Source organism: Galeopterus variegatus, unplaced genomic scaffold (genome assembly GCF_000696425.1).
Source record: "Galeopterus variegatus unplaced genomic scaffold, G_variegatus-3.0.2 Scaffold3085, whole genome shotgun sequence".
Lineage (NCBI taxonomy): Eukaryota > Metazoa > Chordata > Mammalia > Dermoptera > Cynocephalidae > Galeopterus > Galeopterus variegatus.
In genome coordinates, this window is record NW_007729196.1 from 174,255 (window position 1) to 200,310 (window position 26,056).

At 42.9% G+C, this 26,056-nt stretch overlaps 1 protein-coding gene across 7 annotated transcripts in view; it reads left to right on the forward strand.

The window, feature by feature from the left end:
* Positions 1-62: 62 nt before the first annotated feature.
* HNRNPM (heterogeneous nuclear ribonucleoprotein M) overlaps positions 63-26,056 on the forward strand; it is a 42,103-nt gene continuing 16,109 nt past the window's right edge. For 4 of the 7 annotated variants that reach the window (XM_008583924.1, XM_008583929.1, XM_008583926.1 and 1 more), the window contains exons 1-10: positions 275-406; positions 7,819-7,988; positions 16,442-16,494; positions 17,418-17,425; positions 17,511-17,604; positions 19,086-19,277; positions 19,827-19,980; positions 21,233-21,282; positions 22,160-22,220; positions 25,134-25,235. In XM_008583924.1, coding sequence (XP_008582146.1) covers positions 294-406; positions 7,819-7,988; positions 16,442-16,494; positions 17,418-17,425; positions 17,511-17,604; positions 19,086-19,277; positions 19,827-19,980; positions 21,233-21,282; positions 22,160-22,220; positions 25,134-25,235 — 997 coding nt within the window. In that variant the 5' untranslated portion in view covers positions 275-293. Of the gene's footprint in view, positions 407-7,818; positions 7,989-16,441; positions 16,495-17,417; positions 17,426-17,510; positions 17,605-19,085; positions 19,278-19,826; positions 19,981-21,232; positions 21,283-22,159; positions 22,221-25,133; positions 25,236-26,056 lie in introns of those variants that run through there. The other 3 variants (XM_008583925.1, XM_008583931.1, XM_008583930.1) reach the window with 3 other exon arrangements.

Below are 26,056 nucleotides of genomic sequence, written 5' to 3' on the forward strand. Positions count from 1 at the left end.
GGGGGTGTGTGTGTGTGGAGGGGGGAAAGATGCCTCCCGTACCGGACTCGTGGGCGTGCAGCACATCCAGTAGGTACCTAACGCCAACTTTGTCGCGGGAATGAATGAATGAACAGTTGCCAGATCCGCGCCTGCGCGGTCCGGAACAGGGGCGTGGCCCGGGGCGGGAGGGGGCCGAGGGCGGGATCCAGCCGCGGCCCGCGCAGGCGTTACCGGCCTCGCTGGGTCACGTGAGCGCGCAGGCGCAGTGCCGCGCCGCCCGCTCCCTCACACAAAGCCCAGACGCGGAGAAAATGGCGGCAGGGGTCGAAGCAGCGGCAGAGGTGGCGGCGACGGAGATCAAAATGGAGGAGGAGAGCGGCGCGCCCGGCGTGCCGAGCGGCAACGGGGCTCCGGGTCCGAAGGGGTGAGTATTCCACGGTTCCTTGCCCCCGGCCGGGCTCCCTCGCAGCGGCCGGCGGCAGCTCCGTTAGGTCTGTTGGAGGCCTACCCCCGGCGCGACGCCGGCCCCAGCCTTCCCCTCAGGGCCTCCCGAGGGTGGAGATGGCTAAGGCAGTGAGCGGGGGAGCCAGGCGGTTCCGGGAGCGCTTCAAGGATCGCCTCCTACTCCCGGGCCTCGAGTCTCAGTTCCCCAGTCCCTCCAGGCCGGGTTCGACCCCGTCGCCGAGGCCTCAGGCCGGGCCACCGCGCGCGGGAGTGATGGCGCGGGTGCCGGAGTCGGAGAGCCCCCGAGTCCGAGGCCCATTCGGCTGCTCGCCTGTCGGGTGACCTTGGGCGCGTGGTTTCACGCCTCTCCTCCCCCACCCCCCACTGCGCCTGGGGTCTCAGTTTCCCTATCCGTAAGGTGGGGGGAGGGGAGGGAGTGCGCGCGCAGAGCGTCGCGCGCGGTCAGCCCCGGTAAACGGCAGCGGAGCGGGGGAGGTGTTGGGAAGGCCCGCGGGACCGGGTCCGGGCTTCTGCTCTCCCCTCGCCTCCCACGCGCGCCGACCCCGTCCCCCGCCCGGGGGGACGTACCTCCCTCCAAACCTCGCCAAGCTTTGGCCTCGGCTCAAGTCCCTCGGCACTTCCCGCGCCTGCTTCCCAGGTGCGCAGTCGGTTTTAGTGGAGAGATCCGACCTGCTGCTCAGTGTTCGCCCTTAGAAACAAACAAACAGAGGACCAGCCAGTGGCTCATTTGGGAGAGTGTGGTGCTGATAACACCAAGGCCACGGATTCGGATCCCTATATAGCGGTGGCCGGTTAGCTCACTGGTTGAGCGTGGTGCTGACAACACCAAGTCAAGGGTTAAGATCCCCTTACTGGTCATCTTTAAAGAAAAAAAAAAAAAATCCCAAAAACAAAGTGGGGGGAAAAGCACCCTCTTCCGTGTTTCAGGGGGGACGATATTTCATCATAAGATGGGCTCACCCATTTCCAGACTTCGTCACCTTTTCGAGTCCTGATCTGGGTCCCTTTTAAAGTTTCCTTAAAGGAGGAGCTTGTGCTCCCGTTAAACCTGCTCACTGATTACAGTCACTTGAGAGAAGGGTTCGGAGGTATGTTTTGGCTCCAAGACCAGCAACCGTGGAGGGAAGGGAGGGGAAGGCTGGGCACACTTTGGATTTACCACAATTTTTTTTTTTATTGTGGTAAAGTACAGGTAACATAAAATTTGTCGTTTTAACTTTTTTTTTTTGTATCAGTATACATCAGTGGTTCTCAGTGAATGACCACTTCCCCTCACCCACCCCCAAGACATTTGGAAGTGTCTTACAGGCTTTTTTTGTGTGTGACCGGTAAGGGGATCGCAACCCTTGGCGTGGTGTCGCTCGCACCGCGCTCAGCCAGTGAGCGCACCGGCCAACCCTATATAGGATCCGAACCCGCGGTCTTGGCGTCCCAGCGCCGCTGCGCTCCCAGCGCCGCACTCTCCCGAGTGAGCCATAGGGTCGGCCCTCTTACAGACATTTTTGACGTCACCTTCATGACTGGGGCTTCCGGACTTCCCCACCCCTAATCAGGGATTATTTGGCTCAAAATGTCAATAGTGCTGTAGATCAGTTTGCTAGATAAGGGTTTCTAGAGTATATGAAATCACATAGTATGTTCTTTTTTTGTTTGTTTCCTTTGAGAATAATTATTTTGAAATTCATCCACGTTATTGTGTGTAGTTCATTATTTTTTGTTGCTGAGTATTTCATTGCACGGATATGCTACAGTCTGTTTATTCACTTACTGAAAGATCCATGGCTTTTTCCATTTTTGAGGTATTAGAAATAATGCTTCTGTGAGCATTCAGATACAAGTGTTTATATGTACATATGCTTTATTTGCTTCATTTTCTTTTAAGTAGCTAGTTATGGATGATTGGGTTATATGTAGGTGTATGTTTAACTTTTTAAGAAACTGCCAGACTTTTCCGAAGTGGTTATACCATTTTACATTTCTACTACTTTCTCTATATCCTTGGTAGTACTTGGTTTGGTCATTCTTTTCAACTTTGGCCATTCTAAGAGGTGTGTAGTAGTTTCCCTAATGACTGTGATGTTGAGTTTCTTTGCATGTGCTTATTTGCCATCCATATATCTTTGGTGAGGTGTTGTCAGATCTTTTACTTGTTTTTAAAAGTTGGATTCTTATTACTGAGTTTGAGTTTATGTATTTTGGATATTAGTCCTTTATCCAGATACATGCTTTGCAAATATTTTCTTACAGTCTGTGGCATGCCCTTTCATACTCTTAATTGTGTCTTTCAAAGAGCAGAAATTTTTAATTTTGAGGACCAATTTGTCAATTTTCTTTTTTTTAGATTTATGATACCTTTTTTTTTTTTGGTGGCTGGCTGGTGTGGGGATCTGAACCTGTGACCTTGGCCTTAAAAGGCTGCACTCTAACCAACTGAGCTAACAGGCCAGCCAGATTTATGATACATTTGAGTTAATTTTTGTACAGGTTGAGCATCTCAGATCTTGAAATCTGAAATCCTCCATAGTCTGAAACTTTGAGTGCCAGTATGATGCTCAAAGGAAATGCTCATTGGAGCATTTTGGATTATGGATTTTCAGATTTGGGGTGCTCATTGGATATAATGCAAATATTCCAAAATCTGAAAGACTTCTGGTCCCAAGCATTTCAGATAAGGGATACTCAACCTGTATATGCAAGGTATGGATTGAAGTTCATTTTTTTGCACATGGGTGAAACTTTTATAATATGCTTTTAGATTCTAGGTTCCTTAAATACTGCTTTTTATTTTATTTTCCATAAAAATAGCCAACAGTTACAGAGGTTATGTGCTAGCTAGGATGTGTGGACAGGTAATCTTGAATCCTCCTTTTAAAAGTTATTTTATTTTATTTATTTTATTAATTTAATTTAATTTTATTTTTATTTATTTTTTTATTTTATTTTTTGACCAGTAAGGGGATGCAATCCTCAGCACAGTGTGGTCCACACCACGCTCAGCCAGTGAGCTCCCTATATAGGATCCGAACCTGTGGCCTCAGGTGCTACCAGCACCACACTCCTGAGTAAGCCACGGGGCCGGCCCCTCCTTTTAAAATTTAAATTAACATTTTCTGTTATCAATTCATAAACCTAATATTTAATGTCTATAATACTCCATATTTGGGGTATTTAGGATAAAGCAATTTATTTTATCAATATTGCCAAGTTATAATCTGCCTGTAAAAATGTACTTCTGAAAGGCTTTCCAATTAAGTGTTTTATATATATCTTAGGAGTAGAATATTACCCTAATTTTATCCTGAAGATAAATGAGAAAATAGGATTGGACATGTTAAAAATGAAGTTTTCAGGGCTGGCCTGTGGCTCACTCAGGAGAATGTGGTGCTGATAACATCAAGGCCATGGGTTCGGATCCCATGTAGGGATGGCCTGTTGGTTCACTGGGTGAGCATGGTGCTGTCAACACCAAGTCAAGGGTTAAGATCCCCTTACCGGTCATCTTTTAAAAAAGAAAAAAAAAATATATATATATATAAAAATAAATAAATAAAAATGAACTTTTCAGGCCACCACTCTTATACTGTCACATTATCTACACTTGTATATATATATATAAATAAGTAAATAAATAAAAATGAACTTTTCAGGCCACCACTCTTATACTGTCACATTATCTACACTTGAAGTGTCTTGAGTGAGAATTTCTTTGAGGATAGTTCTCTACAATTCTGCTAAGAATAGAGTTGGAGGCAGTCACTGATTTTCAAAAAGGTCAATTTTTTAAAAGCTGGAAATGACAAGAGGTAGTTCTATTTTACTTATGAGGAAACTTCTGAGAGGGAGGAAATGATTAGCCAGAGAAAAGTTTGTTTTCAGTGGTGCTGTGCGCACACTTTGAGCATTAAACACAGCTGCTTTCTCAGTGGTGAGCCATGCCATACAGATGAACTCCAAACCAAATACCCAGCTTCTGTGGTTAGATTGGGTCTCTTTAGCCATATTATGCATCAGCAGAATATGTATGGGCTAAATACTTTGTTTCCTGCTTTGGCTGTAATTAGTTATTTATACATTTTGTAACTAATAGGTGAGCTGAGCAGTCTGTGGAAACACACTGGAACTGTTAACTCTCATGGACCATATGTCAGAATAATGTTTTTTAATGTAAATCTTAAAGTATTTGGGGTTTCAAAAGAGACCACTTGGGCCGAGCCCGTGGCGCACTCGGGAGAGTGTGGCGCTGGGAGCACAGTGGCGCTCCCGCCGCGGGTTCGGATCCTATATAGGGATGGCCGGTGCGCTCACTGGCTGAGCGCGGTGCGGCCGGTCTCAAAAAGGACAAAAAAAAAAAAAAAAATGAGAGACCACTTATATTAAAATACATTTCTATCTGTGGACCCTCTGGTGGACATGTAGATTGATCTATATCTTATGAATTTTTACTAACACTTTCCTCATCTGCCAAGAAAGAGTAAAAGATGCTTTGGCAGATAGGTTCGTTTGGCAGACTTTGGTGCAGGCCTTTCTTATGAAGTAGACAGGTGATCTGTGGAACAGTAGTGGGTTCCCTTTAGCATCTGCTTTGTGGTGTGCAGCCACCCTCATGAGTGTCTGCGGTGAACTCGGTTAGACCGAGTTCGAGGAATCTGGGAATTGGAGTGGCTATAACTCCGCGTCATCTGCCAGTCCGTGTGAAGGGAATCCTGTTGATTGTGTATTGGTATAGTTCAGGTCACGGAGGAAGCTGCCTTTCTTAGTTTGCCTTGCGTCAAGTGAGGTGTAGCTCACACTAGTGTGATACCTTTGCTGGGACACTACTTGGAGACCTTGTGTTTGGATATGGGGGACCAGTGAAAGACACTACAGGGGGGACAAAAAGTTGCTAATTTTTTCCAAGTAAGGATGTTGAGAAATACAGTCCTCCTCCAGCTACCATCAGGTATTTGAACCCTATCCCTCACCCACAAAAGGAAGACATATTCCAGAAAAAAGATCACATTAATTAAACAAAGGTAGTCTTGTAAATCATTAATACAATACTCTTGCCTTTTTGTTTTTTCCATTTTTGTCAAGAATCATGAACTCTGCTGGAGCCTGTGGTTTAAGAGTTGCTAGATTAGAGCACAGCCTTGTAACACCAAGATCACCTGTTTGGGTCCTTCTACTGGCCAGACGCCAAAAAAAAGAAAAGTTGCTGGATTCTCACTGCTAGAAAGTACAGGGCTCAGGAAGTGAAAAGTGCCCTGAGAAACTTTCTATAGCTGCCAACTCCCCACTTGTTCTTTGTTGCTTTGCCCCTCACGGATTTGTCACCCCACTTCCCCTGGGTGACAGAGCTGCAAAGGATTACTCAAAGCCCATCTCTTCTGAGCAGTGAGAAGCCCCAAAGTGGTTAACTTCCCTGGAACCCTCAAGCGAGAGTCATCCCTTCCTTGGGAAATTAACCCCGAATTGGGCTTCTCTTCCTGCATTTATTTTCCAGACTGGGAAGTTAAAGGAAGAGAACATAGGTGGGGTTATAGTTTAACAATATAGGCTGGTAACTTTCAGTGAAACAAGTCAGATGACATTCCATTAGACAATTAAGTGATCTACCAACAAAAGCTTGATCTAGCAAACATTCCTTTCTTACAGCAATTTCTCAGTATCTTTACATCTCAATCAGCAACTTGTCTGTCTTTGAGCTAGCAGCTGTGCTGTGCCACAAATCTTTATCTTATAACAGAGACTTTGTAGCCTGAGGAAAATTTCCTGTCCTTTGCAATGTCAATACTTGAAACTTGCACTGCAAGGCTTTGGAAAACCAGGCCCTGTGAAGTACATTTGCTTTATGGTATATTCCACAGTTCTTGGTCAGCTCTCATTGGTGCCTCCCTGTAGTCAGAGGGGGCTGACCTTGAGCCAGCAACAGAGGAGGGAACAGCTCTAATCAGTCAATACATGGGATCTCCCCTGGTTGATGCACACACCTGGGTTTCCAGTCTGATGTCTGGTGCTGTGCTTTGGAAATGTGCATTTCTTTTGAAACTTTTTTCATGTTCCACTTTAAACTGAATTTGTATCTATAGAGCTTAGAGATGAAATGTTACAGTGTAAAGACACCTAACAAGAAATATTACAGGGATGGACATGCCAAAAAAGCATCCACTCTTCTTTGCTGAAGGTGGGATTGTCTGCGTGCTGTCTTTTACCTACCAGGGTTGCTCAGACTTGGGAGTTTCCTAGTTTCAAAGTAGGAAGGTTGTGTAGAGAATGGTTTCTTCCCCCTTTTTTGATTTTTTTTAAAAAAATTGTGGTTAAAATATACATAAAATACACTATTTTAACCATCTTAAGTGTACAGTTAAGGACAGTATTGTGCAACCATCACTACTATCCATTCCCAGAAATTTTTAGTCATCCTAAATAGAAGTTCAGTGCACATTGAACAACTCTCCGTTTCCACCTCCCCCCAGCCCCTGATAACCTCTGTTCTACTTTCTGTCTCTGTGAACTTGCCTGTTCACGGTATCTTATCTGAGTGGAATCTTACAGTATTTGTACTTTTGTGTCTGGCTTATTTCACTTGGTGTTATGTCCTCAAGGTTCATCTATATTGTAGCATGTAGCAGAATTTCATTCCTTTATATGGCTGAATAATATTTCATTTCATGAATGTACCATGTTTTTGTTTATTCCATTCATATGTTGGCGAACACTTGTGTTGTTTCCGTCTTTGGCTTTTATGAATAATGCTGCTGTGAACACTGGTATATACATATCTGAGTTCCTGCTTTTAATTCTTTAATTCTTTTGGGCATATAACTAGGATTGGAATTGCTGGGTCATATGGTAATTCCATGTTTAATTTTGAGTAACCGCCAAACTGTTTTCCACAGTGGCTTCACCATTTTACATTCCTACCTTTTTTTTTTTTTTTCTTTAAAAGCACAATGAAAGATGCTTTTATTTGTGAAGCTAAAATTGGTCGGGCTTATGTGTGTCACCTTGTATTTCTGTTCCATGAAATCGTGTAAATCTTTCCTTCTCCTCCTGTTTCTGTCTTGGAATGAATGCACCTTGGGGCAGGGAGCTGGCCTCATTCCCTGCTCTGTTACTTCTGGTCTCTGTTACAGCCCATAGGAGTGCTCATAAACCTAGGAGAGCACACTTTTCTTAGGAGCGGTTTCTTGATAGGTGAATTTTAAGGAATGCACTACTGCTACTTTCTGCCCTACGGTGCACTTTGGTTTGAATGTCTCAAACCAATACCGATATTAGTCTTGTGTTATACATAACTTTGTGTGGAGTTGTAAACCTGGCATGTGAAATATTGTCTTTTATATTGTGTTAACATGTAAAAACCCCCCCTTTTCTGTCTTTTGAATACAGTGAAGGAGAACGACCTACTCAGAATGAGAAAAGGAAGGAGAAAAGCATAAAAAGAGGAGGCAATCGCTTTGAGCCATATGCCAATCCAACTAAAAGATACAGAGCCTTCATTACAAACATACCTTTTGATGTGAAATGGCAGTCTCTTAAAGACCTGGTTAAAGAAAAAGGTAATGGTACTGGTGGTTGAGTAGGGTAAGAAGGTTGGTGTGTCATCTTTTCTGTGGCTAATTCCTTGATTATTTTTTGTCAGTGGAAGCTGTCCTGGGTAGAGCATGTGTTCTGTCCGGGTGTGAGAGTTAAGCCCCCTTACCTTACCCCACTTTTTTTTGTTTGTTTGTTTTTTTGTGGTCATGCCCCTGTGTGTCAGACAGAATGGTCTGTATGGTCCTTAGGCCTACACATGATCTTACTGGCTTAATATGGTTGATAGGGCTTTGATTAGGCTTGAGGGGAGTTTTTTTGTATTAGGAAATTTTCAATTCTTCACATGTGAGAGGTTTTTTCTTTCTTTCATATTTTTTCTTCCTTTTTTTTTTTTTTTTTAATTAAAGCTTTTTAATCTGGCAGGAACTAAACTATTTAGTTTGTTTAAATTTTGTGGATGTCTTCCTGGGATCAAAATTTGGTAGCTGGACCATGTGCTGCTCAGATTTCAAACTATAAAATAGTAGCTTGTATTAAATTTGTTAGCCCCCCACCTCCTGGAAAAAAAGAGTAGATTGGCCATTGGAGGGCTCAAAATGAGGTATCTGCTTTGGAATGTGGTGCCTTAAGGTGCACATTGTCACAGCCCAGGTATCTGGATTCTGGCCAAGGATAGGGGAAGCAACCAAGCTCTGCTGCCACCAGGAGGTCCAAGGAGACACTTCCCGCATGGTCTTCTGCCTCACCCCCTGTGCACATTACCTGTGTTCTCTTTTCTCTCCTTCACTCCTGTCTGTCTGCTGTCTTCCTTTCTCTCCTGATTCTTGGCCCTGCTGGTGGCACTCAGTACTAGATTACTCAGCCCTGTTTTAATCAAAACTATTGATGGAAAACACTTTGTATAATACCTTGAACACCCCTCCCCCACCAGGGAAATCTAGAATCAAGTTACCCTAATGGAGTCTTCGAAGGACTGAAAGGTATTGGTTTTCTGGAACATTCATAATGAAAAGAGATGTGAGCTTGATTTGTCAAATGATTAACATTTCAGTGACAGAGATGTCACTTGGATAGGCCATTTTTGGTATGTGTACTGGTGCTCCCCGCATTGGGTTTTGAAATTATGAATGGCCACTGCCGTCATTATCCCATTACTTATTTTGACCATGACATGCAAGAAGCACTAGGCACTGTGAACCTCTTCGTACAGTCGTGTGCTTCTCCCATGTGGTATTTCTCCAGGTAACATGGATGGAAAAATGTTTTGGTGTGAGTTTTGTTTTCCTGCCTTGATCAGCCAAATCATTCCTGCCAAGGCTCCTAGGGCAAGAGTGAAGTTTCTTCTTTTTGTCTGAAGGGCGTGTCATGTGTCATCCCAGATGCAGTGTTCTTGGTTTTTGGGACTGCTGCTTCAATACAAGCTTAGAATTTCTGTACAGTACAGTTGGGTCTCATTCGAATTAGTTTTTGGAATAACCCCCAAATTTGTGTTCTTGTGATTTGGTTGAACTGCTGAATTGCTATTTCTATTGATAATAAGGTATAGTAGTTCCAAGAACCAGGAATGTGGCTTTGAAAATGCATTTGTTAGAATTTTGTAAGAGATTGCAGGCCAAATTATTTTTTCATTTTTAGGAGTGTGTGAACCAGTTTTGGGACATGATGGATAAAGTAGGTGACATTTTTACTGCTTTACCATTCAGTAATTCAGTTTTGGAAGCCTTAAAGCTGGTAGCAGCAGCAGCAGCAGCAGCCATGACGTTTCTGGATGTAGAAGCAGTTCACCTCAATTTACTATTTTGCACTGTATTAAGTGTAGAGCCAGCCTGGTGGTTTATTTGGATACTTCCAAACTGGTTCTCATATTCCCCTGGCATACTGCTACGAATGCCTGGGCTCAGCCCTTTCAGTGTATTTTTGGTGGTGTAATTTAGAATTACAGGTGTGCAGTAAATAAGTTATTTTTAACGAACCTTAAAATGTTCTTGTTTAGAGCTCCCCTGTACTGGTTAAATTAATTTGCTGTTTAAATTACTAGCAGTATTGGATTGTGGGTAAAGTGATTTTAATAAGAGAAAGGTAATCTTTTTTATGGTAATACAGTATGTGAAGTCTAAAGAAATTTACTGTGTTTACATACATGTGACTCTTTAAGAAATGTTCTGATGCTTTTCATTATGAGGTTTTAAAAATACATTGTTATTCATGTCTTGGGATACCAAAAATATGTTTAAACGGTTATTTTAAATGTGAAATATTTACTTGAAATTTGTTGCCAATAAGTTTTAAGTTTTTCGGAGACTTATTGTACAGAAAAAATGGCAGATAGAGGCACTTACACTCAAAATGTGTTAGTCTCAAAATAATCCCAAGTGGACAAACCACAGAGATTTCGGCTGTCATAATCCATCCATTCTTTATCAATCTGCATTTTAAGAGTCTAGCCCTGATGAAATCTAGGTCCTGTTTCAGGAAGCTAGTGGAAGCTAGAATTAGTTGTCCTGAACTTAAATTTTCTATCATTGCAGCTGTGTCTAATTGCAGCCTCGCAGAACTAAAGTAGCTAGCTTTGAGATGGCAAGAGGGGAGCTTTTCTAAGCATAAACATGCGTGAAATTGTGTTACATACCTCTGCCTAATTCTTGATCTTCTTCCCCTTCTTTGACAGCAGCTGTATAGTCTCCCTCTTTTTTTTTTTAAAAAAAAAGATGACAGGTAAGGGGATCTTAACCCTTGACCTGGTGTTGTCACCACCACACTCACCCAGTGAGCTAACCGGCCATCCCTATATGGGATCCAAACCCGTGGCCTTGGTGTTACCAGCACCGCACTCTCCCGAGTGAGCCACGGGCTGGCCCTAGTCTCCCTCTTTGATGTTAGCATTAAGCAGCATTCTAGGAGATCCTATTAATATTATGTGAACTGGTCATTTTTGCTTTTTCCCAGATAGAATCACAAAGATTGTTTGGTGCCCAGCTGTTTGGTGGCACTGTCATAAAATTATCATTGCTGAATTTAAAGAGAAAATATAGTATTGAGAGCTTTGTTTTGTTCTGAGCCAGGCTGCTTTTTTTTACCCCTCACCCCCCCTTCTATCATATCAGTCAGAGCCATGGATTAAATACTGTTTTCACAACCTGCTCTTTCCTGGAGCACCTGCTTCCTGCTTTCTCCTTCCCACTCGAAGTGTACCGATGGAACAAAAGGAAGGTTTCTATTTCTTTTCTTTTGACCATGCTTATGTTTTTATTTATTTATTTATTTATTTATTTTTAAAAGGATGACCAGTAAGGGGATCTTTTTTTTTTTTTTTCGTGTCCGGCAACGGATCGCAACCCTCAGTGTCGCACCCGCACCTTGCTCAGCCAGTGAGCGGGAACCGGTCTGTATGTGGGATCCGAACCCTCGGCAGGAGTGCCACCACGCTCCCAAGCGGTGCACCGTAGCAGTGCGCCACCGGGCCGGCCCAAGGGGATCTTAACACTTGGCGTGATGTTGTCAGCACCACACTCAGCCAGTGAGCTAAACGGCCATCCCTATATAGGATCCGAACCGGTGGCATTGGTGTTATCAGCACTGCACTCTCCCGAGTGAGCCACAGGCCGGCCCCATGCTTATGTTTTTAATGGCGGTATTACATGGACAGATGGCTTCTGTGAACACGGAAGAGTTGCTGGATTGAAGAAAAAATTGAGCCTGTGTTATATGAAATTTTTTTTTTTTTTTATTCCTTTTTGTCTTTTTTTTTTTTACTGCTCGGTAACGGGATCGCAACCCTCGGTGTCGCGCCCGTACCGGGGACCGGCAACGGGATCGCAACCCTCGGTGTTGCGTCCGCACCGCGCTCAGCCAGTGAGCGGGAACCGGTCTCCACATGGGATCCGAACCCTTGGTGGGAGCGCCGCCGCGCTCCCAAGCGGCACACTCTCCAGTGCACCACCGGGTCGGCCCATATGAAATTTGAATTGGAGATTGCCAAACCAGCTACCATTTGCATCACAACAGATAATGGGATATACATCTTAAAGTGTTTGGCTGTAAGGACTGAGTGGAAAAATAAAGATTTCTTTGAGTAAAAGGTGATCTTTGGGCATTTTAAACTTAAATAGTGTTGTGCTACATCAGTTTGAGACCGTAAAATCCTTTGTGGATGAAGAAAGCTTGGCGCTGGCTCCTTGTTCTCCTGGCTTAACCAGGGAGCTGGCAGTATCGAGGTGGGGCAGCTGCAACCCAGGCAGGACTGTGCTGAACCAGCAGTGAGTAAACACGGAGCCCAGGTTGAGGAAGAAAGGAAGGTCAATGATGTTGTTTACTCTCAAATCAATCCCAAGTTTAGCAGCAGTCAGTTTAATTTGTGTAAGCAAAGATTTCTTTAAGCATTTAATCCTTCTGGTATTATTTAATGCATCACTTTAAGTAAATTTCAAATTCCAGCTGACAGAAAATTGAGGCCCAGAGGGTAAGTGTAGTCCAGTAGAAAGCCTCCTTTGGCTCTTGGAGATCATCTACATTGTGGGTCTGTGAGGCAGAACTTTATATTCAATTTAAATAAAATCCACATCCAGTCTACTTGCTCCTTTGTATTTTCATTTGTTGAAAATTCAGCCTGCATTTTAGAAAGGCCTGCAGTGCTAAATTCTTGTGTCTGAATACTTAAATTGAACTCCAGCAGTGCAGCCTGTCTGGCTTACACTGAGCTTTGGTCTGATTAGAGAGGTAGTGCTCTTCTTCTGTCACCATGGAGTGAGGAACAAGCGTGGGCTCAGTCATTTTCTAACTTGTCCATAAGTCATGTAGTCATTGTGTAGAATAATTATTTTAAAATGTCTTCATGGTATATTAAATAAAAAGGCTTTCCAAATTGAAATGTGCATTTATCCCAGGCATCCCTCCATTAGAGTGAGTACCTAAGAATTGACTTATGAGGTGAAGAATGTTTGATATTGTGCCCTATTTTCGAGCTCTCCCTCCCCCTGTCTTATAGGACTTATCACATGTGAATTACAGGCCTTATCACATGAATTCTCTTCAGTGAAGCTTTGGCCTCTATTCTCTCTCTCTCTTTTCTTTTTTCTATTTCAGACATGAGCAGTAAATGGGAATACAAAAACAAATACTCATTGTGATAAAAGTTTGTGCAGGAGTATTAAGTCAGAGTTCCTCTAAGGGACCACCTGAGTTTGGGTTGCTCATCTACTTATCCTTACAATATGTTTTATTTTCGAGGCACTGTTTTTAATAATACTTAAATGTTGATTAAATGGTTTCTGGCAGCATTTTAAATAGAGATAGATAACATTTGGTGTTAGATTTTTCAAAGTCTTATTTTTTTCATTTAGATGTTCTGGTGTTTAAAGCTGCAATAGAATTTGTCTTAGCAGCCTACTCTTGGGATTCCATGGATTCCATCTATGTTCAGGAAGGGAGAGGAGCAGCAGTATTTTTCGTTAATAACTGCAAGTTCTGTTTCTGTAAGACTGCTCCTACTGCCAAGCTGTTGCCTGTGCCTGAGTCCCAATTGTGTGATCTGCTCTGGATGGTTTGCTCTTTTAAACTGCATTTCATGGAATGTGACCAGGCTGTGTTTACTTGGCACATTTTGCCTTCAAATTCTTGTCGATAGTTGTGTTGACAACAGAAAATAAGTCTTTGCTTTAATATTGTAGAACCAAAAGAGAGGTGGTCTTTTAGACTTCAGGGATTATCTTCCTATAGGGAAGTGTGAGACAGCAACTATTGCAGATCCTGTAACAATGAATTGATGAGGTCTCTCAGGGTAGAGGTTGCAGTTTTATGAGTTAACGAGCAGCAGGATTATTACCAGTGGTGCTGGGGACAGCATTGCCCCTGCTGCAGCCACAGATGACTGCTAAACACAGTACCATGTGTGGGGAGAAGGGGGAGGGACATTTTAAGCAAATTTTTAGTGCAAAAGATTGAAGTTAGGTATCTGCCATCACTAGAATGTTAGGAGGAAAAAGTCCTGATTTCTTTTTTTTTTTCCTTTTTGTCTTTTTTCATGACCGGCAACGGATCGCAACTCTCAGTGTTGCGCCCATACCGGACCAGGACCGGCCACGGGATCGCAACCCTCGGCGTTGCTCCCGCCCCTCGCTCAGCCAGTGAGCGGCCGGTCTGTATGTGGGATCCGAACCCTCGGCGGGAGCGCCACCGCGCTTCCCAAGCAGCGCACTATAGCAGTGTGCCACCGGGCTGGCCCCAAAAGTCCTGATTTCTTTTTCTTTTTTTTTTTTTTTAAAGATGACCGGTAAGGGGATCTTAACCCTTGACTTGGTGTCGTCAGCACCACGCTCAGCCAGTGAGCGAACCGGCCATCCCTATATGGGATCCGAACCCGGGGCCTTGGTGTTATCAGCACCGCATTCTCCCGAGTGAGCCACCAGGCCAGCCCAAAAGTCCTGATTTCTAAACCTTGCTTTTTATTAAAATGGTTATGACTATGGAAAAAAGTTTGGTTTGGACTTGCTTGATTTCTGTTAGCAATAACAGCTTTTTGATAATGTGTCTTTATGGACACAGATTAGAAACTTTTGAATTCTGCCCACATGGTTACAGCTGTCTTGAGTTAGGGATTGTGATTCTTTAATTTTTTAAAGGTTTTTAGGTGGTAGTCACAGCTTGTAGGAAATAAATTTGGGGTCTCTTCACTTTTGACATTACTTGTCATTTTCATCCAAGTGGAGATAGGAGCTGTTGGTCCTTGAGTGGCTGCTGCTGTTGAAATAAATAGCTTTTAACATGGCCTCAGGAATGGTCACAACTTTTTTGGAACTGCTTTACTGTTGTGAGGGTAAAGCCAATTTGTACAACTGTCCTTTGCTGTGACCATTTTTCAGTTTGCCCCACAAGTACATACTCCAACAGTTAAACAGTACTGGTCCCTCTTATTTCCTTTCTCCATTTCTTTGCACTGATTCTCTCTCCTTCCTGTTTTGTGCAAAGTGCCAGTTTGGTTCTGTAACATTTCAGGAAAGGACAAGGAAGATGAGGCTATAGACTTAAACTTTTAACACTTGGCCTTGCCTTCAACCAGTATATGAATCCATTAATAAATGTCCTTCAAGTTGTTCATTTTATTTGTGAAATAATTTTATATATTATTTATTAACATGTAAATATTTAATTTGAAAATCCTCATAATTTTAATGTCCTTTGAACAAAGGAGTTGGAATATGCAGGGCTTATTGAGGCCATTAAATGGATTATTTTTACCCTGTACTGCTAAACCAAACTTGAAAACTGAATTGGAGAAGGCTTTCAGATCATATCCTTTAAAAAAAAAAAAGATTATTGCTGAGAACAAAAGCCTGTTTTTGACTTTGGAGAGCCTGCTTAGGGATTGTTTTCTCCAAGTGAATGCTTAACATTTTTGTTTTCTGTGTGCCATCTTCAAGTTCAGCAGCCATATTGGTGGATGTCTTGATGGATTCTAACATCTGGTCACGGTGGTCATGAATTGGCAATCCAAATCTTGAGGAAAATCTGCGGACATTTTCAAAATACCCCCCCCCCCCTTTGTGTAGATTAGAATCATGTGAGTCTATCTAACTGTTTAGATGCAAACTGAGCCCTAAATTTGAATTTATTGGTGTCCTTTTATGGGAGGTTTAGAAAGCAGCAAGAGTAAAGCCTGGCTTAATTCACTGAAGAGAATCCAGATGCTGCTCTGGTTTTGTGATTGAACATTCAAACATTCTGCTTTTAACAGTCGTTGAGCCTAGTGCTGTGTGCAGGACCAGCTACAGAATTTGTGGGGCCCAGTGCAAAATGAAAACAAGGGGCCTTTGGTTAAATTAAGAATTTCAAGCTGGCCAGTTAGCTCAATTGGGAGAGCCTTGTGCACCAGACAGCGGGCCCCCTCCCCCCCCTTAAGAATTTCCAGACAATGATAACAGAGCAATAAACCAAGCATGGGCCTTCCTGAGCCTGGGGCTCTGTGACTGCACGTGTTGTACACCACGAAGCTGGCCCTGTGGCCGTGTGTGTGCCTTTGAGCTTATGTGTACACAAATACTTGTATTTATAGCATGTGAGCTCAGTTCGATGGCATTGCAACTTGTGTGCTGTTTACCTGCTTTCACCAGTAAGATTATATGTGTAAAACTATTTTCCTCCCTTCCCCCAAAAAGTGAATCATGCAGACTTCTTTCCTATAGATTTGGATTGCCTCTAGTCATGAATGAGTATTCCGGACAGGGAAATTGATATGGAAATTTGTGGCAATAGCTTGTTTGTGGTGGGAGGAAAATCAAGGACATATTGTTAATGAGTATTCACCTATTTTTACTGCACACCTGTAATGCCTAGTTTGGTGGTTTAGAGAACATGGAGTGTTTCTGGGCTTTCTTATTAAGGCAGAGGCTCCATACAAGGTTGCTGATGATTGTTCTAAATTCCCATTGTTTTCTTGGCTTTTCTCCCTTGGTTTATGTGTCGTCTGGAAACTGATTTGTAGTTGGTGAGGTAACATACGTGGAGCTCTTAATGGACGCTGAAGGAAAGTCAAGGGTAAGTGTCTGAGAGAATTTCTTCTGTGGATTTACTACATGAAAAATGTAACTGTATGGTGGCGTGGAATCGAATGAAATCAGGAAGGCAGTGAGTGCTCACGTTAATAGTAGCTACGTTTGATGATTTTGCCAAACATTCGAGTGGGGTGGGAGGGGATTTGCAAATGGGAGTCCCGCTTTTCCAAATGGCTGGCCAAAGAGCTTTTTGGTTTTCTGTTTGGATGCCCAATTTGGATAACTGGGGACCAATAGCAGCATTGTCTCTTTGTTAACAGAGGAATTGGCTGTGTGTGAATTATGCATGGAATTCTAGCGGTGGTATAATTAATGTAAAACGTGTGTTCTTGTCTAGAAAATGTTACTCTTGGTTGTTTGCTGAATTTGAAAGTTGTGTGAACCAAAGATTCTGAAAAGTTGCCATTGTGCCAGTAAATTGTTATCCAAATATTAAAAACTTGAATGTTCAAAATTGGCCTAGTTTAAAGAGAACATAAACTATTTTCTGTCGTGTAATAGAATGGCTTAGAATAATCAAAAGGATGAGCTTAATTTATGGAAGGGATGGATTTAGGAGGAGTATGATAGGAATTGATTGAGTACAGAGGGAAGCAGATCTAAAGTTTGTGTGATTTCTTGGAGAACCTGAATTTAGGTCTGCTTATTATAACTTCAGCAATGATAGTGCAGTGCTGGTAATGTGTAGGAAAAGGAGATATTAAGGAGTCCAACTTTTAATGAGGAAGGCTAGGCAAGGCACGTCTGTCAGCTTTCTCTTAGAAGGGTTAATTAAAAAAAACTAACTTTATTACATAAATCATATTTTTAATTTATTTATAACTGTCTGATATTTACTATTTCTTTTCTTTTCTTTTTTCCCCCCCTTTTCTTGCTCTTCTGACTGGTCTGTGGCTTCTCCCAAAGGGATGTGCGTAAGTATTGTTTAGTTACTTACTGGCATTTGAGCCTTTTAAGTTGTGGGACTGGTTTCACTCACTTCCTTTTGACTCTTCATAGCGTTGTTGAATTCAAGATGGAAGAGAGCATGAAAAAAGCTGCAGAAGTTCTAAACAAGCATAGTCTGAGTGGAAGACCACTGAAAGTCAAAGAAGTAAGCTCTTGATTAACATTGTGGATATCGTGTCTAATGGTGGAGTTGTTCTTGTATAGAGTTAGAAGACAGTAATGGCCTTTGACTGCATTCCCCCCCCCCCTTTTTTTTTGTCTTTTTTCGTGTCCAGCAACGGACCGCAACCCTCAGTGTCGCGCCCGTACCGGACCGGGACCGGCAACGGGATCGCAACCCTCGGCGCTGCGCCCGCCCCTCGCTCAGCCAGTGAGCGGGAACCGGTCTGTATGTGGGATCCGAACCCTCGGCGGGAGCGCCACCGTGCTCCCAAGCGGCGCACTGTAGCAGTGCGCCACCGGGCCGGCCCCGTTGACTGCATTTTATAGTCAAACAGACCAACCTGTTCTTAATGAAGAGGGTCAGTCACAGGCTTCAGCAGCCATTCCTGCAAGGACTTTGGAATAGTGGTTGAGCAGATCCTGAGTGACTGCTGACTGCCTTCCTAATATCTGTAATTTGTTTTAGGCTTTGTTGTCTCAGGGACACTCAGATTGAGCCTGTGGTTTTAAAATTGTGTTTGTGCAAGTAAGGAACTCTACACCTTTACAGTTTTACCCAGTCTGAGCCATATTCTTGGCCCGCCTTTGTCATTACTCAAATCCTCTATCCTGTCTGATACAAATCAAATTTCTTGCCCTCTTAGAAGAGGGTTTTTTTTTTTTTTTGCTGCTGCTGTTGATTAAATCCTTCCTTGACTTCATTTTACCTTTTCTTCTTGGGGAGGAAGATCAGTTTGATTGTTTATTTTTTGGGCGGCTGGCCAGTACAGGTATTCAAACCCTTGACTGTGGTGTTAAGAATACTGAACTCTGAGCAACTGAGTTAACCAGCCAGCCCAAGATCAGTACATGTAGAGCTTAGAGAGGAAAGCATGGTAGGCTCTCTTGTGTGTCAGTAGTGTCTTTTTTTAGTGTTGATGGTGGTAAAGAACCACAGGGCAGAGAGTTCAAGACTAGTGTCAGTACCAGAGCTTCACAAAGCTGCCCAAACGTTACATTCTCCAGACTTCACATGCATGAATCAGATACATAAAGGACTTGAAGGATGGGGTACCTTGGTGATCTAGAACTGTGTTTTCACCCAGGAAAAAAATGAATGGGATTTATGGAAATTACAAAACCCCACTGAATTAGTAAGATTCAACCATACCAAGCACATGAAGATGGGAAGTTCTATATTATGTCAGCTAATCATGTCATTCCTCTCACCTTTTTGCTTAGTTCAGTTGAGAGCTGTATTTTCAGCACTAAATTTTACGACCTGTTTTTCTTTCCTGTTTCTTTAGCTGGGACTTTTCATAGGCTTGTGGTTTAGTTCATGTAATTTCTTATTAATAGGTTTGAGAAAAATGCTTTCCAAGTAACCCTTCAATCTCTGAAGTTTTGAGAATATCAGTTACTGTGCAAGCATGGATTTAGTTGTCACTGGGTTAGTTAAATGTAACGCTTTTGTGCCTGTTTTAGGATCCTGATGGTGAACATGCCAGGAGAGCAATGCAAAAGGTGATGGCTACGACTGGTGGGATGGGTATGGGACCAGGTGGCCCAGGAATGATTAATATCCCACCCAGTATCCTAAATAATCCTAACATCCCAAATGAGATTATCCATGCATTGCAGGCTGGAAGACTTGGAAGCACAGTATTTGTAGCAAATGTAAGTAAATGGAAACATTGTCTAAAGTTGAAAATCAGAACTTTATGAAATGATCTTGTCATTACGTTATGAAAGTGGTTTATTTTGAGAGAAAAAATTTAAGTGAGGGTTATGTTATCTCCTTGATTTATTTAAAAATCAACATTGGTGTTGGGCTTTGTTCATTAATGACCTAAGTTATAGGCTTGACCATGGTCCCATTGGGGCTCTATTTACTGAGTTTTGCAGGTGTTTACAAAAGTGGTAGTTGGGTCTGCATTCTCTGGGTTTATTTTGTGCAGTTTATGTTCAGGGTAAAGTGTACATATGAGCAGAGACAGTAGGTGTAAGGTGACTTAAGCTGTTCCTTCTAAGAGACAGTAAGCAGCACAGCACAGTTAAGGCCAGGCTTTATAATGCTATTTCAAAAATGCTGCTGTAGTCAATTAGTTTTTGTGACATTATTTCCTAATGCTTGTTTCTGACCAAAGCATGTCTCATTCATGTAGTAAAAATGTAAGTTTTTAAGATGTTTACACTGAGGTTTTTACCCCACTTTCTTTTGATTAGCTGGATTATAAAGTTGGCTGGAAGAAACTGAAGGAAGTATTTAGTATGGCTGGTGTGGTGGTCCGAGCAGACATTCTTGAGGATAAAGATGGAAAAAGTCGTGGAATAGGCACTGTTACTTTTGAACAGTCCATTGAAGCTGTGCAAGCTATATGTATCCTTTTGCAGGAATTCAACTCATGGTGAACAGTTTGATCTAAATGCTGTGTTAGTAATACAGGTTTGTGAGGAAGAGGTAACTCTGGTATTAATATTTTCTGTGTGACTAGAGGTAATGCATTGCTGTGGAATTTGAAAGTTCTCTGGGGTGGAATTAGTTCAATACGATGTGGGTAGAAGGGATGGTTAGAACATAGGCACATGCCCATGAGTCTTCTTTTCCAGTTTTATTGTCAGAGGAGTTGGGGTTTGGAGTGGGAAGGCCAAAGAATGCACCACCAGAGAGAAGTCAGATTGTTATTTTATATAGGATAAATCCTTATAGGGCCCTATCTCCAGTGAGTAGACGTTTTGGAAGAGGCACTTCTTCCCTGACTCTAGGCTTACCCTAGTGTTACAGCTTTTTAAAAATCACAGTGGAGGGCCGGCCCATGGCTCGGCTCACTCGGGAGAGTGTGGTGCTGATAACACCGAGGCCATGGGTTTGGATCCCATATAGGGATGGCCGGTTAGATTACTGGGTGAGCATGGTGCTGACAACACCAAGTCAAGGGTTAAGATCCCCTTACTGGTCATCTTTTATTTATTTATTTTTATTATTATTATTATTATTTTTTGTCTTTTTTCGTGTCCGGCAACGGATTGCAACCCTCAGTGTCGCGCCCAGACCGAACCGGGACCGGCAACTGAATCGCAACCCTCGGTGTCACACCCGCACCTCGCTCAGCCAGTGAGCGGAACCGGTCTGTATGTGGGATCCGAACCCTCGGCGGGAGCGCCACCACGCCCCCAAGTGGCGCACTGTAGCAGTGCACCACCGGGCCGGCCCTACTGGTCATCTTTTAAAAAAATAAAAAAAATAAAAATCACAGTGGACACACGTGAACATAGTCATTAAACTCAGGAAGGACACCTAGCCCATTGGACACATACAGCAAGCTGTGGTGCTACTGCTCAAGAGGATGGTTTGGAGAAAAATGTAAGGTTATCAGTGAAACTTCACACCTAAGGAGTAAGCTGAGGTTTCCTGTTTTTTTGTTTTTTCTCCATTGAGCTTTATTTATTGTTACTTTTATGCTCATTATAGAAACAAATATTTGAAAGTGTAATGCAAAATTGAAATTGCTCACAAAATTCAACCACTTAAGGGACTGGTAGCAGTTGGAGTATTTTTCTTCTTTTTTGTATTTCTCTCTAGCTGTGCGTGTTTTTAGAATTATGGGAAATAGCCTTAATTGTAATATCAGCTATGTTTAATGGCCAACTGCTATTTGATAGACCAATGCATGTCAAAATGGTAAGTTAATAGAATCTCTTTCTCTGTAATATATTGAATTAAGTCTCCCAAACATGAACTTATTAAGAGTGTACACACAGCCACTTTACTATATTTGTGGATCAGTCTAAGTTAAATAGGGTACAGTATGTTGAGCAAATTGTGACAGAAATAACCTTCTGCTCATGCAGCTCTTCTGTAGATGTTTTTTTCCTTTGCACAGTTGGCTGTTACTGGCATGTTTAGGAAGTCACTGAGTATCCTGCTTGAACAGAGTGATCAGTTTCAAAGAATGGTTATATATATGGGTTTCCAATTTTCAAAGTATTACAATACAGTGTTTAGTTAGCATCATATTTGATGTGAACATAATTAAGTCTTTGATTCAGACAGCTTTCAAAAGGTCTGTTGGAGTGTTTTAGTTTTAATAAACATTAGCCCTGCTGTGGCTGTGCCAAAGAAAAAAGTTAATACAAGCATGACTGGAACATGCTGAGGGCAATGTAGTTAGGGCTCAAATTCAGGAAGAGGACAGAAGGAAATATAAAGCATTTTTTAGTTACTTTAAACATTCAGTTTGGTTTTTTGAAAAGACAGTGGATTCACATGACTCAAAAGTCAAATTGCACGAAGAGGTAGTATGAGATTCTCACTCATACTTCTAGTCCAGGTCCCCACTGTCCCCACAATAATGTGCAGGTGTATATTTATCCTTCCCCTTGACACAGGAGGTAGCAAACCTGCTCCCAAATGTTTTTTCACCCTTGCATATTAATTCCACGGTATGGATGTACCATAATTTATTTAAGCAGTCCTCTGTTGATGATGGTTGTTTCCATCTTTGCTGTTACAGTGCTGCAATGAATGCTGAGATTTATTCATTTTCTTCCTCTTTCAGGATGAGAGGGCATTACCAAAGGGAGATTTTTTTCCTCCGGAGCGTCCACAACAACTTCCCCGTAAGTGTCTCAATTATAATGGCTGAGATTTTGAATTTGAGTTATACTAAATGGAAAACTGCCGTACAATTACACCTGAACTTGTGCTGGGTTAGCCTGCAGTTCTCTCATCCAGTTCTTTTCTATAGATTTTTCAGGGTGAGTAACGAGCAGAGAGAGATACAACAAGGGATTTTTTTTTTTTTTAAAAGAAGATGACCGGTAAGGGGATCTCAACCCTTGGCTTGGTGTTGTCAGCACCATGCTCAGCCAGTGAGCAAACCGGCCATCCCTATATAGGATCCGAACCCGTGGCCTTGGTGTTATCAGCACCGCACTCTACCAAGTGAGCCACAGGCCGGCCTACAACAAGGATTTTTAAGATTACTTCTTTGTGAGGCAGGCTGCCCAAGGTGTGGACGGTGTAATTAGGCATTTTGGAAGTGTCCTGGGGAAGGAAGAACCAGAAACTGCAAAGGGAGTTAAAACTAGGCTATGCTGAGGTTCAAAAGAGATTGGTTATTACCAGATGACCCAGCAATTCCACTCCTAGGTATATTCCAAGAGAATTAAAACTATGTGTCCACTCCAAAGCATGTATATAGATGTTCATAACAACATAATTCGTAATAGCCAAAAAGTCTTAGCCGACCAATGGATAAATAAAATGTGGTAAATCCATACAATGGAATGTTATTCAGCCATAACAAGGAATGAAGCCTGGATCCCTGATTCTATCTATAGGAAATGCCCAGAATAGGCAAATGCATAAAGCCAGAAGGTAAATTAGTGGTTGCCAGGGCAGGGGAGGGGTAGGTGGGAAGTGACTGTTAATGGGGATGGGTTTCTTTTTGGGGTTATAAAAATGTTCTGTAATTAGATGGTGGTAATGGTTGCATTGCTGTGAATATACCAAACCACGAATGGGTGACTTTTATGGTATGTGGAGTTTTATCAGTCAAATAACTTCTGTGAGGAGGGAAAGGATTAGCTGTTTGCACAGTCCAGGTGGAAATCTTGTCTTTTGACAGGGGAGGCTAGTTAATTGGTCACCACATAGGTGGGAGTGGTGCATTATGAGCATGAAGTCATAGGCGAGCTGGAGGCCATATGCCACAGTCTGAGCCTAGACAGCATAGGAGCATGGATGGGCCTGTGGCAATGTGTTGCACGCAGGGCTGTCCTGGAGAAGGAAGGCTGGTGGGGGTTGGGGGCCAGAGACCTGTTTGCCCTGTGCCAGGGAGGACCTCCTGCCGGGTGAGGGGTGCCTGTTTGGAGGGCCAGGGAATGCCTCTGGTCTGGAGCACCAGCTCAAGCCGGAGGCCCTGCTGACAGAGATTGAGTTGAACAGGAGTCTAGGCTAGAGCACTACTTGAATGCCTTTGCAATGTAGGATTATAACAGCCTAGTAGAGGCAGATCTTGAGGGGAAGTAGGTGGCTTCAAGAATAGGAGATGGCTTATTTGTTGAAAGGCACCATTATTTAGAAGAGGACCACATTTACTTGTCATGACACACCCATTTCCTTGTGATCACTTGCAGTGGTCACCCAGGCCCAGGGTGGTGGCTCCTGTTGACTCATGCCTAGAGGAGGAGGAGCTCACACTGGGCCCCAGGGAACCCGTTATCTGTAGCTCTTGGTCTCCAAGCACATTTCAGAGGTTTGGCCTCAAAGCCTTTAGTGCTTTAGGGAGTAAGTAACCTTGGTGCTCTAGCTGCTGTTGCTGTGCAGTTAAAAAGCGGGATGTTAATCAGATTAAATACGTGGGAATGGGTGGCAGGTTTTTAAAAAATGAATTTTGTTCCTTTTTTTTTTTTTTTTTGTTTTTTTCCGTGTCCGGCAACGGATCGCAACCCTCAGTGTCGCCCCCGTACCGGACCAGGACCGGCAACGGGATCGCAACCCTCGGTGTTGCCCCCGCGCCTCGCTCAGCCAGTGAGCGGGAACCGGTCTGTATGTGGGATCCGAACCCTCGGCGGGAGCGCCTCCGCGCTTCCCAAGCGGTGCACTAGCGCAGTGCGCCACCGGGCTGGCCCCTCCATTTTTTAAAATCTCCCCTGGTCTTGGTTTACGCCATAGACCATGGTCACCCAGAGCATTGCACGTGTCGGCCTTGTTATCTGTGTCCAGAGACCAGTCTATACTCTTTTGTCCATGTTTGTGTTTGTGGGGCATGGAATTGAGGGTGGGCTGGTGTCCATTCATGAGTTAGAAAGCTTTTGGGGTCGGAAGATAGGTTCCTTGGATACACTAGCTTTGTTGTTATTTAAACCATCCAGCCTCAAAAAAGAAAAAGAAAATTACCTACAACTTTAGAGGTAAATAAAAGAAAAAGGCACCCAACCTCAGAGAGTAGTGTACGCCCAGTGTGTTAACCGACTGGTTTATAACATGGTTTTTCATGGGAAAAGTCCTTTGGGCTATTTTAGAGGTAAATAAAAGAAAAAGGCACCCAACCTCAGAGAGTAGTGTATGCCCAGTGTGTTAACCGACTGGTTTATAACATGGTTTTTCATGGGAAAAGTCCTTTGGGCTACCAGGTTGGGAGGTGGGGTTTGGGCACATTTGTACTGTCTTGAGTCGCCTTCTTTGATCAAACATTTTTTGGTTTCATGATTTAGGGAAACAGATAGGTGCTCAAGATTTTTATTGCATGGGTTGCTAGTTCTTCTCAGTAACTTTCAAGTGAACTGATTTTTAACTGCCTTTGTTACATACATACACATCACAAGTATCAATCGGTGATTGCATATACAAGGTTATGCCTTAGTGGCACTCCCAAGTGTGCCAGTGTTGAATTCTGCATTGGGCCCTGGGTGTGCTGCTGGAGGGGGGTAGGCAGGAGGGTATGTGACACGTGCAACACAATTACCAAAGACTCGGTTTCCCGAGTAGGGAGAATCTACACTTCTGACTTTCTCTTTTCCTTCTAGATGGACTTGGTGGTATTGGCATGGGGTTAGGACCAGGAGGGCAGCCTATTGATGCCAATCACCTGAATAAAGGCATTGGAATGGGAAACATAGGGCCTGCAGGTAAGAATTCCAGTGCACTTTGGGGATTTCTGGGGAAGTTAAAGTTAATTATTGAGATGATTGGACCTGAGTAGTTCAAATGGAATAAAGATTTAATTGGGACGAAATTTTTTCCTTATTCATCTCAGCTTCTTTTTGATAAAGGCAGTATTTTCTATTTTTACTGAGTTGAATCCTTATTTATTATGCCTTTTCCTTTTATCCTTACAACAACCTTTTGAGCTGAGATAAGTTATGCCATTCGATAAAGGAAGCAAGCCAGAAAGTTGGTCTTGCTCAAGGTCACACTGTCAGTTAGTGACAGAGACTGTGTAGGTCTCCTGACCATGGGATCATAGCACTGCCACAGTGTCCTAAATCTATTACCCAGATCCCCTTGGGCTCTCACCTGGTGCTGTCATGGCTTCTAGAGGTAGGGGCATTGATAGATGCAAAAAGGTGTGGAAGGTCTCACTGCATGGCAACGTACCTGTCACGGGTCACACGGAAAATGTTGGACAGTGTTGTCTTTGTTCAGATGACAAGGAATAGCTAATAAATGAAAGCTTTGATGTGTGGAGTAAACATAAACTTTGCTGTTTAGCATTTTTATTTCTGTGTAATGGGATATTTCTATACAGTTAAAGAATACTGTATTTCATTTTTATGACTTCAGATTTAGGTCTTTCTTAGAGTCCTTTGACATTGCCATATGGATGCCCCTCTACCCTACTACTGTCAGTTTTGCATATCCCTGCTTTCCCTCCCAGACTCAAATCTGGGGGCTGATCTCAAAGACCTGGGCCACAACTTCGAATGTCTCTACCAATCTGAACAACACC